General features: G+C 43.3%; 1 protein-coding gene across 1 annotated transcript in view; it reads right to left on the bottom strand.

Moving 5' to 3' along the window:
* Positions 1-14,388, bottom strand: part of SASH1 (SAM and SH3 domain containing 1) — a 242,493-nt gene extending 228,105 nt beyond the window's left edge. The window contains exon 1 of the mRNA XM_034669264.1: positions 14,339-14,388. Coding sequence (XP_034525155.1) covers positions 14,339-14,359 — 21 coding nt within the window. The 5' untranslated portion in view covers positions 14,360-14,388. The remainder of the gene's footprint in view (positions 1-14,338) is intronic.
* Positions 14,389-14,669: the final 281 nt, after the last annotated feature.

Genomic DNA, 14,669 nt, shown 5'->3' with positions numbered 1-14,669 from the left:
ACTTGAGAGTAATACGCAGCCACGTTCTTAATGTTTGTTCCTGGAACACCCCTAATTTACAGGAGTCGTCAACCCAGACCACACCATGGATCTAGAGCGTGGAGGAAGGATCACACTGGACCGTGCTGGCACACCACAATCACCCCACTGATTCTTGAGAGGCCACTAGGAGCAGACACTTTACGGTATTGTTCTCGATGTTGCACAGACATCTTGAGGAAAAAGGAGTACATTCTAGATCTTGAGCTCCATCATGATGGCATCAGAGACCCAGGGCAAGGACAGCACCTGGACTCATGTCCCATCCCTGAATGTGACCTTCTAGGCTTCCCTATATATAGGCTCTCGGCACAGCACGCTGCTAGCAGAGCACGTGGAGGAAAGGCAGAGGGGGAGAGGAGACTGCGTGATGGGACACTTGGGTTGTAATTCTACCTCTGTTGCTCAATGTTTGTGTGACTGTAGGCTCGTCCTGGACCTCTCTGGGTTTCAGTTCCCTAGTAAGATCAGAATTCCTTCCTGGAGAATCCATGAATTAGCTGCAGGGAAGCCTTAAATCCCTTGATGTTTGTCACCATTTGCTGTGAATGCGTCTATGTGCACTTTTTAGAGGAAGGACATCTTTAGGAAAGAATCCTATTTTTAGAGACATTCCTCATGCAAAAAAGTGAATAACCATTGACCATCACTGGACTGCTGGTAAGGTTCATTCTTGTACTGAACTTTAATAATCCCTCACCTATGTAATCCCTTGAATCTCTAACCCACATAAGCAACCAGAGGGGCTGGCCCTAGAGAAAGAGCCTGAGGCACCTGCTCGGCACGTCACCAAACCTAGAATCCAAACATCTGATCACCTTAATTGGATGTGTTCAGACTGAAAATGGTTGGAGGCTCTGTGAGCAGTTGGTTAGAACACAGGAAAGGTAAGCCTAGGGTTGCCAGTCTGGTACATGCCTAGACCATTTCACTTTTCACTTGGAAAGTCAACAAAGTGGGGAGAAACTTCTACTGGAATTACCTGAACGAAACCCTTCTCTGAAATCTTGGAACCCAATAAGAATTACGGAAAAGAGAAAAATACATAGCCTTTCATGGCTTTTTGAAAAACATCAACTGTAATGTCACTATCACACTCCCAGCAAAAGCTTGTAAAAGGTTTCCTGGCTACCACTCTGGGAAATAGCTCTCCTTGGGCCCCCAAACCTTTTCCAGGGCCACACTATAAAATAATATTATATAGCCGGTAGTGTGCTAGGTGCTTATCTCCTTTAAGCCATGCTACAACTGTAGCTGGTGGGTAATACTAGCTTCACCCTCATTTTCCAGATGAAGACACAGGACTTTCGAAATGGTGAGGCAACTTTTCTAAGGCCACAGATGGGGAGTACTGGAAGTTGGATTCAAGTGCTGGCAGCCTACTTAAGGTCTTGCTATGTGGCTCAGCATTTGTGTCTTATTCCTAGGAGTGGGGACAGGAGGTGAGCAGTCTGGAGGTGGGGACAAGGAGGTCGCGTCACATATGTTCAGTGTGAGTGAACGTCCTTTCTCACATGGGCATCCCATAAATACAATATGGATTGGATACAAAGCTGCTTCAATTTTATCTCCTAATGATTTCCTCAGAAAATTCACTCCAGGATAATATGGTTCCAGGCAAAACAAATCTCTCTCTCTCTCTCCCCTCCCCTCTCTTCTCCTCCCCCTCTTCCTCTCTCTCCATCCCTCCTCCAACCCCTCCCCCTCACTTGTTTTCTCTCTCTCTCTCTCTTTTTTTAAAGATTTTATTTATTTATTTGACAGAGATAGAGACAGCAAGAGAGGGAACACAAGCAGGGGGAGTGGGAGAGGGAGAAGCAGGCTTCCCGCTGAGCAGGGAGCCGGATATGGGACTTGATCCCAGAATGGTGGGATCATGACCCAAGCCGAAGGCAGACACTTAACGACTGTGCCACCCAGGCACCCCTCACTTGTTTTCTCTTATTCTCTAACAGAAAGATCCCATATCCTTGCAGTTCTGCTCCTTAAAAAAATCTATGAGAAAACAGATTCATTCCAAATAATGGCTACCTTTGGGGGTGGGGAGGGGATGTGATAGGAGAGAGATACCGAGTGGCTTTAGCTGTATAAGTAATACACTTTCTTAAGCTGGACCATGGACATGTGCTTGTTGGTTTAAACATTTTTTTCTACGAAAAAATCTGAATATCATTAAATCATAAACAATTTTTTTCACAATCTGTCTAAAAAAAAAAAAGATTTGCTTAGCCTTAAAAAAGTTCATACCAATTGACTGAGCAGCTCCATTTCTGGGAATTTGTCCTGAGGAAATAATCTGAAATGAGGACAAAGATGTATATGCCAAAAGTCCATCACAATATTATTTCTAATTAGAAAATCTTGAAATAATTTAAAGAGACTAACAAAGAATGATTGGACAAATCAGGCTACATTTGTAAGTTGGAATATTACACAGACTTCAAAAAAAGATGCTGACGGAGAGTGTTTATTGGTATGAGGAAATGCATTTGATGGAGTTGTAAGTGGAAAAGCAGGATATGAAATTACGCATAAAATAAAATTTCAAAGCTCTGGAAAGAACTCAAAAAAAGAAAAAAGGCGGCACATAGTGAGTGCCTCTGGGTTGTGTAACCATGGCCCTTTTGTACTTGTTTCCAGGTTTTAATTTCATACAATTGAGCATGTATTCCTTTTATATAATAGAAAAATAATTTAAAAAATGCTTCTTGTCATCAAAAATATTCTGGTAGATTCCTGCATCTGCAACTGGGAAGACTTTTGTCCCTTGTCCTGAAGTAGATCACATGTGGCTGCTGACAGACTGTAGCTGACTGGCAGGGCTGTGGGCAGGCACGGCGGGGTTCAGGGCCTGTCCTCACCCCCACCGCCGACTGCACTTCCACAAAATACAGATAACAGTTCCTCCTTCAGACAATTCAGTGTGTCCTGTGATGCCTCATCTATTCCAAGACTAGACAGAGATGAGGAGAGACCACTCTGAAAGCCGGGTGGATATACGGGTTTCTGATCAAGCAGGAAAGAGCTTTGAACATGTGAAGTCACACACACACACACACACACACACACACACACACACACACCATTCCCCCTGGCCCGAGCTCCATGGGAGGAAAGTATGTGGGTATGTGGCGGGGGTCCAGACCCCTCTGTGGCAGCTGTCTTAGGCCCCAGGTGGCTGCAGGGGCCAGCAGTCACAGCTGTGGGGCCGTGGGGGAGAGCAGGAGGAAGGGACTGCTCTGCAGTCCTCTCTTTCATGTCCCCCCTCAGTCCCGCCACTCATCCAGGAGGAAAGTATCGCCCTTGCTAACCAGCGGCTGACGTGACGTCTGGGAAAAAGGAGGAAGGAAATCCAGGCTCAGCTGTAAGCACATAGTAAGCCTTCCGGAGTGGGGTCCTCCGGCGAAGGTGCAAAGCAGCTGGCCTGGGTCTCATTAGGTCTCCTTCTTGGGATCCATGGGGGTCCCTGCCTCCTGGTGCGCCCTGGAGACCCCTGTCCGTATGTCCTCTCTGCAGAGAAGTGCGCTCTGCTTAGAGCAGGGGCCGCGGCTGGGTTCTAATGCTGGGAGAAGTGAGCTGGGGAGAGGGCCAACGAAGCAAGACAGCAGGGCTAATGCCTTGGCGCGGTCTGGATCAAGCATCTTTAAATACTGTATGCCTGTAATGTCTATTTAAAATAGAAAATATATATTTAAAGTTGTTGGATTCTATGTATGTTTGATATACATTCTTATATTTAAATGCATTTGAATATGTATTTCAAATGTTTGATATATGTATATATATCTATGCTTGATATCTATACATCATTGTCCTAACATTAGGCAGACCTTAGCAAGCAACATTTATTTATTTATTTATAAATGAAGCACTGTTCGCTTACTGTTTTTTTTTGAAGTCATTTCTTTTTTTTTTTTTTTTAAAGATTTTATTTATTTATTCGACAGAGATAGAGACAGCCAGCGAGAAACAGAACACAAGCAGGGGGAGTGGGAGAGGAAGAGGCAGGCTCATAGCAGAGGAGCCTGATGTGGCTCGATCCCATAACGCCGGGATCACGCCCTGAGCCGAAGGCAGAAGCTTAACCGCTGTGCCACCCAGGCGCCCCTGAAGTCATTTCTACACCCACCATGGGACTCGATGTCATGACCCTGAGATCAAGAGCAGCGCGCTCCCCCTACTGAGCCAGCCAGGTGCCTCAGGAAGGATCATTTAGGAAGCCGAACAGTACTCAAGTCACGACTGCTCTTCCTCCCCCACACGCAGAGTTCCCCACGTCCCCTCTCCTTTCCTGACACAACCACTTCTAGCACTTCTCGTGACTTTATTTGTGTTTGTTTCTGGTATTGCCTTATTCATGTCTAACTCATGTACTTATCCTGCTAATTCTTTTTTTTTTTTCCATTACAGATATCTGTTGACTTTATAGACATTATCTGTTGACTTTCCAAAGGGAAAAATAATGATTTAACATCCCATCCTATCTTCCACCCCCAGCCCATTTTTCCTTCTTTTATGCTCCCAATACAGTGAGTGTGTTAGTTCAGGTCCTCTGAGAAGCAGAGACCGAGGTAGGATTAGAACTGACAAGATCTAGTGGGAGAGGGGCCTGTGACGGATAGAGAGGCGGCTCCTGGGCTCATCTGACACCATGAAGAGGAGGGTCCAGGAAGGCAGGTTGGGTAGGTAGAGCCTTAGAGTTGGGTAGGTCGAGCCTTAGACTTCGGAGTAGTTCTGAGAGACTCAAGGCCAGGCTGATGCAGAGACCTGGAGTAAAGACTGGCCCCTGGAGAGGTCCAGTCCTGGGCAGCGGTGGCTGGCACTCGTCCCCTTGCTGCACTCCGGCAATGGCTGGGAAGCTGGCCATACCCCCTTCCCTGTGAAGACGATGCTGGGTCCCAAAGAGGGGACACACTCCCCACAGCAGGTCATCCTGTGAAGGGAGGTCGGACCCATGCATCTTTAAGGCCACCACATTATATTCCGATTTATGGTTCTATTAATGTTCAGGACTTCCACTGTTGCCAGTAAATACGGTTCACAGCTGAATCCTATTGTGTACTATAATCACGTTTCTTTTATCATTAATTATTTTGCCTTGGAGTTTTTTTTGATTTGTTTACTTTTCTATATACATATCCGCTCTTCTGCTCCAAACTTTCTGACAGGATATAAAACACACTGCGGTATGGCAGAACCCATTTGTAATACCAGTCAGTTTCCTTCTTTTTTGGAGATGTTCCATCTGGAGCCCCATTCTGGGTTGCTTATTCCCTCATTTTGGTGGAGCACGTCTTCCAGGAGCTTGCTGAAAAGGGGCGTAAGTGATAAGAATGTTTTGATCCCTCATACACTTTTAGTCTACCCCATGCTTGGAAGTTTCTGGTCAGAATTCATTTGTGCCTCAGAATTTGGAAGTTATTGTTTCCTGGCTCCTAGCGTTTCTCTTGAGAAGTCAATGTCATTCAGATTCTTGATGTTTATGTGGCCTTTTTTCCCCCTTTCTGGCAGCCTTTAAGACCTCCTTTTTATTCCTGGTGTTGTAAAATTTCATAAAGTTGCATCTTAGTCTCTATGCTGGGTGCTAGATGGGGCTTCTAATCAGGAAACTCCTGTCTTTCACTTCTAGGAAATTTTTGTATTGTTCCATTGATTTCTTCCATTTTGTTTTTTCAGTGCTTTCTAGAACTTTTTTCTTCTTTTTTTTAAATGTAGGCTTCCCCAGTGTGGAGCCCAACACAGGGCTTGAACTCGACCTCGAGATCAAGACCTGAGCTGAGATCAAGAGTCAGACGCTTAACCAACTGAGCCACTGAGGTGTCCCTAGGACTTTAATTATGTGGACATTTGACCCTATTGGACTGATCATCCAATTTCATTAGACTCTGTCCTGCTTCCTATCTGGTGACGACAGATTTTCTAAACTTCATCTTCTAAGCCTTCAACAGATTGTTTTTGTTACCAGAATGTTTCTTTTTTATTGTATCTGTTCTTGGTTTTGTTTCCCTTACCTCACTGAGGATACTTACTGTACATTTTGGATTCAGTTCTATCCCCCACATTGTCTCTGTTCCCTCTGAGTTCATTTTCCCCACTCATCTGCTTTCTCCTATTGTTTGATGATCCTTTGTTCTCACTTAAGACTGGGGCACAAAAAATCAAATTGTAAGCCCTGTGTTGTGGGGCTTTTTGCTGTAGGCTTTACTGCGATTGATTTGATAGACAGCCCAGATTCTTGTAGGGGATCCCCAAATGTCAGTATTTATAAATCTTCACTGTTGGGCAGGTCTTTTCAACACAGAGGAATCCTCCCATCTCCTCTCTTGGTGGTGGTAGTTGGGGTGGGGGGAGTCTGGTTAAAGCCCTGGCTGCCAGTACACTGGGAGCTGAATTTGGGAAGGTAACTGGGAAGTCTTGCCTTTCGGTATGTAGATTTTCTTAGTTCCCTTGATTTCAAGGTAGTGACTGAACCCCTTCCTCAGCCATTTCTGAGACCAGACGTTCTGGTTCAGCTCCTCTAGTCGTCTGCTATGATGGGGAGTAAAGTGGTATGGCTTCTTGGCTGCCCAGACAGGCCTGGGATGGTGGGGGCAGGGGGACACAGGGTTCTCATTATTCCCTATCCATACAGGCTTCTAAACAATCCTCCTATGTTCAGCCCTTCCCTACCCCCTGGCCTTGTAGGGGATGAGACAGCCCTGCCTCCTTTTCCCGAATGTTCCAGAGTGAGTGACTCCAATGAGCTCGCTCTTATGGAAATTCTCTAGCCCGCACACCTTAAGTAATTAATTCTCAGTTTTCCCCATCGTATATTTCATCAGTTGCTACTGTTTCCCTTAACCTATGCTCAACCTTTCCAACTTCTGTTGGCATTTCTCGTTTCTATTGTCCACCATCCAGCCTCCCCACCCAATCACTGTTGTTCTGGTGGTTTTATTTTGGTTTTTCTCTCTTATTTCCATTTTACCAGGGTTTGAGGAGAGAGTGGGGAAAAGAGCATATGTTCAATCTGGTATGTATAATGAGACATCATGCTTCTCCTATGTTTTATTACTACATTTTCAACACCCTCCAGGTCAATGGTCTGCCTCAAAAATGGTTGAAAAACACCTCCTCTGTGCAAAGTGCTCAGAGGCAGCAACTGCTCTCAACTCTTCTTATTTCCAGATAGTCTTCTTCTTTGACTCCTTTTTGATCATCTTCTTATGAAGGTACTGAAGGGTTACCCTTACTGATACTGTGCTACTTTGTACACGGGAAGGCTCATCTATTCCAAGACTAGACAGAGATGAGGAGAGACCACATAGAATCCTTGCCAGTTAGGTATTATTACATCCATTTAACAGACAAGAACTATGGTTTGGAAATATTTCCAAGGAAACTCAGCAGCTAAGACACGGAGGCTGGGCTCAATTGGGGTCAGTTCTAGTTTTTTTTTTTTCTTTTTCTGAGAGTGCCTGAGTGCAAGCGCTCCAGGGAACAGGGATGGGAGGGTTGGAGGAGGGGCAGAGGAGAGAATCTTAAGCAGGCTCCAAGCTTAGCACCCTGAGATCATGACCTGAGCCGATATCAAGAGTTGGACGCTTAACGGACTGGGCCACCAGGCGCCCTGGTTGAATCCTCAGTCTTAACTTCTAAGTTGACTGCTCTTTCCTGGACACTTTGCTACCCACCCTGAAGAGGGTGTTTGTGCTAGGTGGCTGCAGTACTTGCCTGCCAAGTGCTTTGTGGGCACATGTGAGTTCCACGGAGCCAGAGCCCTCAGCTGCCAGCTCCCCTCCGTCTCCCAAGCACAGAACAATACTTGCTGTACTGAAAATACACAATCAATATTTTTTGAATGAATGTCTGAATGAATGAACGGACGAATGTGACTTCATCTAACTCTCAGAGCAACCTAATCTGTCATAACTCTAATAGTACAGACAATATATCTGATATTAACCTTTCGTAAAAGGTTAGGAAGCAAGTCTCAGAAATTTGGGGCAGTCTTTTCCAGAGGGTCACTCTTTCCAGAAAGCGTTGCTTTCATTCATCTGTGGGATAACCCATGCTAAGGTGCCCGCAGGGGCTGGGGAGAGTGCTGAGTTGGGTTGGCTAAGTGAGTTCAGAATTCTTCAGCATTCATTCAACAAAATATTAGTGAGTATCCACTGTGCACTACTGGGCTGTGAGATTTATATTCATTAAATCTCCTCCCATCTCCACAATAGCCCTGCCAGAGACTCGTTGGCCTAAAACCATTTCCAAAATATCCATTTGTCCAATGAAGAGTTTGCTTAAAATTCAACCACCATTTGAGAAGCTGGACTTCATTTTAGTGTCCTATATTTCCTTGGCATTTTGGAAGAGTTAAATGGTTTTAAAACAATCCCTTCCTTTAAGGCCACTTCTAGCTTGATTTTGTATTTCTATTAGGTATTTACTGAACTTGCAGGGCTTTTTTAAAATGATGGGATTGTTCTGGATGCTTGAAAGTGCCTTGTTCTATTTGACCTACTTTTGGAGAGTTAGACTCCTTTTGGTCCATTTATGCAAAGACTTTTATTCAGAATTTAAATGAAATTAAAACTTAATTTAATTTAATATTTATTTCCAGGACACCTGAATAGATGCAAAAAAACTCCAAAGGGGATTGAATTTTACATGAATGGGTTTTTGGGTAACATGTTCTCCAGCCAGACTGTAATGAGAAAAAAAAAAAAAAAGGAGACAAAGACCTAGGAAATGCACCTACTACCCTCCTCTTCCTCCCTCTCCTCTTTCCTCTCCTGCCACTGTAATCCAAGGAGAAGGAGACTGGGTTCCTCCCGGCTCCTGATTTTTATGATTCTAGATGTTAAATGCTATTTTTTCAGTTCTCCTGAGTCAAAGGTTTGGACTCCAGTGGGTCAGTCACTGGATGTATTGGAGGTAGGCTAACCTTCTGACAACCTCTCCAACAAGCCTACCTACCCATTCATCCAAAAACCATGCTCCAAAACATCAGTGGGCATGTGAATGGCTTAAAATAGGAATGACTAAAATAGCCAGAGAATTAGAAAAGTTTGTAGCAACTGAATAGTGATTGTATTGATTATGGCAATGCTTATAATAGTTCAAACAGGTAGAAAAGGGGAGAACTCACATTCTTTCTGCCTACCTAACATGTCCTTGGACCAGAATTTGTGGAATTTGTTAAATGTGTTAACTATTTGAACAAGTCTCTCTTTTTGATAGGGGAAAATGGAATCAAAATTGCTCTGAGCAATTTGAGGGTGAGATAAAGGGTTCAGGGATGGCATAAGAGTAGCTGAGTATTTTAGGGACCCCCTGGGTTGCTCAGTCGGTTAAGTATCTGACTCTTGATTTCAGCTCAGGTCATGATTTTAGGGTTGTGGGATTAAGCCTCCCCATCAAGCTTCATGCTCAGTGCAGTCTGCTTGGGGTTCTCTCTCTCTCCCCCTCTTCCTCTGCCCCATGCCCTGCTCAAGCTCACGCATGCTCTCTCTGTAAACAAACAAACAAATAAATAAAATCTTAAAAAAAAAAAAAGAGTCACAGAGTATTTTAGAACATGGGCCTGTTAAATTCTATCTAGGAAATATAAAGAGAGCGTTCAAAGACTATATTTTGTTGCTTTTTAGAAAAAGAAAAATAGATGATTCTTTGTAAAAAAAAAAAGAATAAAGTATGTTTATCTTTATTTTCATATTTGGAAAACTACTGGAATGTCAACATAATGTCTACAAATTTCCAGAAAGAATTTTTTTTAGAATTCCCTGGACATTATCTGGAATAAAGGTGATGTCCTGCTGCCTCAGTGCTTTGTGGACCACTAAGGCCATCTGATCCTTGCCACCAGTCTGTCCACAGAAAATCTGACCAGTGACTCTGAAGCTGACTTTTCCTGGAAACTCTCAGCTGGCTGGTCTGGGCATAATGAACCAAATGTCCCTGCATATTATAAAATTCTACCACTCTAACTTTTCAGGGGTTAAAATTGTATTTTGAAAAGTATATCTACAGGGATATCCACCAAAGGGGATTTGAGAGCACTGTTGACTGTGACAGCTGAATCGGCTGTCTGATCTGTGCCAGGAGCCACATCAGCTGTGAGGACATTCCTGTGTGAAGTGTGTAGACTCTGGGGCCAGACAGTTTGGGTCCAAATACTGGCTCGTACACATGATGGTTATGTGACTAGTTGTGTGCCCTCTTATCAGTAAAGTAAGGATTTTATGTGACTATTTCACAGTGTTGTTGTGAGGATAAAATGAGTTAAAAATCTGTAAAAAGCTTAGAAGGGTGCCTGGCACCTGGTAAGTGGTATAGTAAGTGTTAGTTAGGAATGTATTACTATCATTAGTATATATATAAAGCATGTGAAATATCCAAGGTACTTTTTGGGGTTGCAAATGCATAGGAATATATTTGCAGGTACACACACACACACACACACACACACACACACACACAATTATTCCTTTTATAATCCTGGAAGTACAATTTCTCAACAGTGCAATTTCTCTTCCTTTTCCTGTGCAACCACTTGCCACCAAATAGCTTTCTCATAATCCCTGCCCCCCACCTACACTGGTTTTCGATGTACAAATGTTACCTCTTCCTCCATCACAGTTTATTTAATTTGGACAAGACTAGACACAGGGGCCCAGGTTTTTTCTGGTTTCAAGTTCTATGTGTGCCATTTCAGATAGACTGATATTTTACTACCACCTATCTTCACCCTGCTATGGTTTAAGGACTAGACTAGAGCTTTTAGATGGATTGGCATTTAATCCTTAAAAAAACTCTTCAAAGGTAGGTATTACTCTCATCTTACAGATGAATGAAAGCAAAAGTAGAGAGGTAAACTACCTATTCAAGTACACATAACTAGGAAGTAGAGAGCTAGAGATAGAACCTATTTATTCTTACTCCAAGCTCCATTCTCTTCCCACTACTTATAATCCCTCCCTTATAAAACAGTATAAATAAAATAATAATGGACAAATTCCATCACTATCATGCCCTTAAAACTATCTTAAAGATCCATCCAGAATTCCATAGACATTTTTGTATAGCTCTCCATCCTCCTTTAAATAAACCAGCTTTTTCTCTAGTACTCCATCCATCCATCCATCTATCCATCCATCCATCTATCTATCCATCTATCCATCCATCCATCCATCCATCCATCCATCCATCCATCCATCCATCCATTCCTCCAGCCATCTGTTGATCCAATCATACCATCCATTTATCTATACGATCACATATTTTTTATTTTATTTTAAAGATTTATTTTTATTTATTTGAGAGAGACAGAGAGAGTGTGGAAGGAGGAGCAGAGAGAGAATCTCAAGCAGACTCTCTTCTGAGCAAGGAGTCCAATGTGGGGCTCAATCCCAGGATGCTGAGATCATGACCTGAGCCAAAATCAAGAATTGGGTGCCCAACCAACTTAGCCACCCAGGTGCCCCTATCTGATCACATATTTGCCTATCCAATTATCCATCTATCCATCCACCCATCCTTTTACTAATTATCTACTATGTTTCAGGCATTGTAGCAAGTTCTAAGGAAATCCCTATCTTTAAGAAGGTCTCAGCTTAGGGAGGAGGACAACATATAAATTAAAAATTGCAATATAATGTGGTGAATGTTAGTATATCATGGTACTTACAAGGTGTTCTAAAAATGCAGGAGAGGTGGGGACGGAATTTCTAACTTTTTAGTGGGCATATTTTCAAATTTTGGTGCTTGGTGATTTAGAAGGTCACAGGGGAACCATGTGAAGCTATGTGCAAAGTCTTTTTAGGAGGGTTTGTGACCAAGGAAGCAGAGAGGTGGGAGTTTGACTGAGGCCCCACAGAAGAGTTTTAACTGTGTTAATGTTGGAGCTGATTAAGAGTTTGCCAAGAATCAGAAAGGGAGGAAGACATTACAGGCTAAAAAACCCCCAAAAAATCAAAAAAAGAAAACAAAAACAAAAAAACCAAAAAAAAAAAAAAACAAACACAAATGAAAAAAAAACCACAGGCAAATAATTTGCTCAGACTCCAACCTTGAGTACCATTTGAGGAAGTAGCAGGAGACAAAGCACCTAGGACAGGTGGTTAGGGTTCAGATAAAGAAAGGAACAGAGTGTGAGGCCAAGAATTAATTCTCAAGCAAATTAAAAATGTTCTCAAAAGCAATATTACAGTTCATAGTAAAATTTATTCTCTAGAGTCATTAAACAAAATGGTAAAAGTTCTATGGTCCATTTCCAGAAACTTGTAACAAATTCTCTATCTTTGGGGGTAAATTTGCATTCAGGAGTTGAGTTCGGAGCCTAAACTTGTTTCTGGGGAATAATGTGTTCTGAATTCTAAACAATGGTTTACAAAACTTCTAGAGAGAAATGAGGCCGTGAATTGGCTTAGTGGCATAGCCCCTTAGTGACACGCCTGATGTTCAAATATGGGCCAGGAGAAGGGGATGTGAACATTTGTTTATTTTGTTACTCAAAAAGTGGCAGAGAGCTTTTTGGAAGTGGATATTACTTAATGATAATGGGAGTTAAATTTATGATATAGGTTTCACCCGGAAAGTGTCTGCAACGCTGCTTTTATTTTCTTACCAGAATTCTAGGGTTGAGATTAAGTGGGTTAGTTGAATTAAGATACATACACAGTCATCTCCCAAAGAGGAAGCTGCTTTGAGCACCATTTCTATAGATGTCAAGGCTCATTTGCCAGTCTCCTTCGATAGGACAGAAGCGATGTTTCTGAGCCTAATAATTCCCCTTTCTGTCCGAGTGGATCAATACATCTTTTTGCATCCTCCAGCACAAAAACCCAAATGTGCTTCCTTTTCTAAAAGGAAGCCTCTGTCTTGCTGGGATTAAGAGGGCAGAGTCCCATGACACAGTTTGCAGTCAATTTTTGGCATCTGAAAAACCTTCCCTCTTTCAAGAACTGCGGGCGACCAGTCAAGAGGGAACAGTCTTTTGGCATTTGTGTGGGGACTCTTACCTGCCTGCTGTGCTGCTCGTAATGGATTGTTGCTGACACCAGGGGAAGCCCACGTAACAAGAACAGGTCTGTACTTTCAGAACGTTTGTGATGAGCACGTCTGTCCCGAGGTGAAGGGAACGACAACTAGCTGCATCTATTCCTTGTCTCGCATACCTGCTCCTTGGCTTCTTGGACACTCCTAGGGCATCAGTGTTACCTCTCACGACTCCTACTTCAGATTGCCTCACTTTATTAGTACCATAACCCCGGAATCAGACATCGGACACGCAGTTGCTTTGACTGGCACACGAGCACTATTTCCTCAATCACCCCTCGCCTTCTATGCTCCACTCTGGGTATCAATCTGACCACAAAAGAGGAGGGAATATTTAACGAGGCGCACTAGGTCGATTTGTTCAGACTGACATTTCTTCTAGGATTCCTTTTCATAATTCTGTTTTCATTCGACAAGTGTGTATTGGGTATCCACTGTGCTACGTACTGTCCAGAGCATCTCAGAGAAGATGGTAAGCAGAATAGACTTCTGGAAGAAACCCGCCAGGCCTCTGCTCATCAAAGCCCAGTCCAGGATTGGAGACGGAGCCAGAAGGGCCTCAAGGAGCCAGGCTGGAGGGCTCAGCGTCCTCACGCTTGCCAGGCCCTCGGACCCTTGTCTATCACCACTGTAGGCTTCTCCTTCCTTTAATCATCCAAAATAGACAAGTCTAATCTCCTCTCTCATTCACAAGGAAACGAACTTCCCACTATAACATACTGCTTTTACCAAGAAGACCGAAAAAGTTGAGAAGAAAACGTCAGTAGGATGTTAAATGCTACACAGTTCATCAGATGGTCCCAGTCCCCTGAGGCTTATAATAGGGAGTACATAGTTACATCCTTCATTCTTCGCATGACTGGAAAGATTTTAAAATAATTTCATAGATAAGCAGAGGTTGGAAAGGCGCTGGCTTTTTAACAGTAAAAACTTGGCTCACAAAACCGTGTTAGAGTCTTGGTGTCGCGGCGGCGGCGGGGGGTGCTTTTATATAAATATCTACATAATTCTAGGTATATATCTTACAGAAACGATAGGTCACAAAAACCTGGCAAACTCTGGCAGAAGAATTCCCAAGCAGCGGAGGCTTCCTGGCTTCTCCTGGAACTCTGAGCAATTCCTTGGTAGCACGGACAGAGTCTGACAGTTACTTTTTACCTGTTAGCTACCATCGTCCCCTCCCGAATAGCCCCACCTAAGGGTCTGCAGGCCACTTCCACACCGAAAAACAGTTTTAAAATTTGAAAATGGACATCCTACATACCCTGCCGTCCTGATCCTCCATGAAGGGAGCAGCTGTGTAGCTATCAGGCCATACGTTCGAATGTTCTCCGACTTCCTTTCTGACTCAGATCGAATGAATCCGCAGCACTGATGTAAGGCTCTTAATGGGAATCTGTTTTCAATTCAGGGCAGATGTGGGACACTCTTGTAGCCCTAGGGATTATCAACTTTAAAACAAATCGCCTTCAGGATGATAAGTCAAGAGGCAGTAACTGTTTCCTGAGGCCTCCTTGGGGTTCCTTCCAGATGCTTAACATATAACACAATAACTATGGCACAAAAAGCAGGTTTTGCCCTTGAGGTTCTCGGAC

The sequence above is a fragment of the Ailuropoda melanoleuca genome, chromosome 10 (genome assembly GCF_002007445.2).
Source record: "Ailuropoda melanoleuca isolate Jingjing chromosome 10, ASM200744v2, whole genome shotgun sequence".
Classification (NCBI taxonomy): Eukaryota; Metazoa; Chordata; class Mammalia; order Carnivora; family Ursidae; genus Ailuropoda; species Ailuropoda melanoleuca.
Note: the sequence above shows the minus strand (reverse complement) of the source record. Positions and strands in the feature narration are given on the sequence as shown.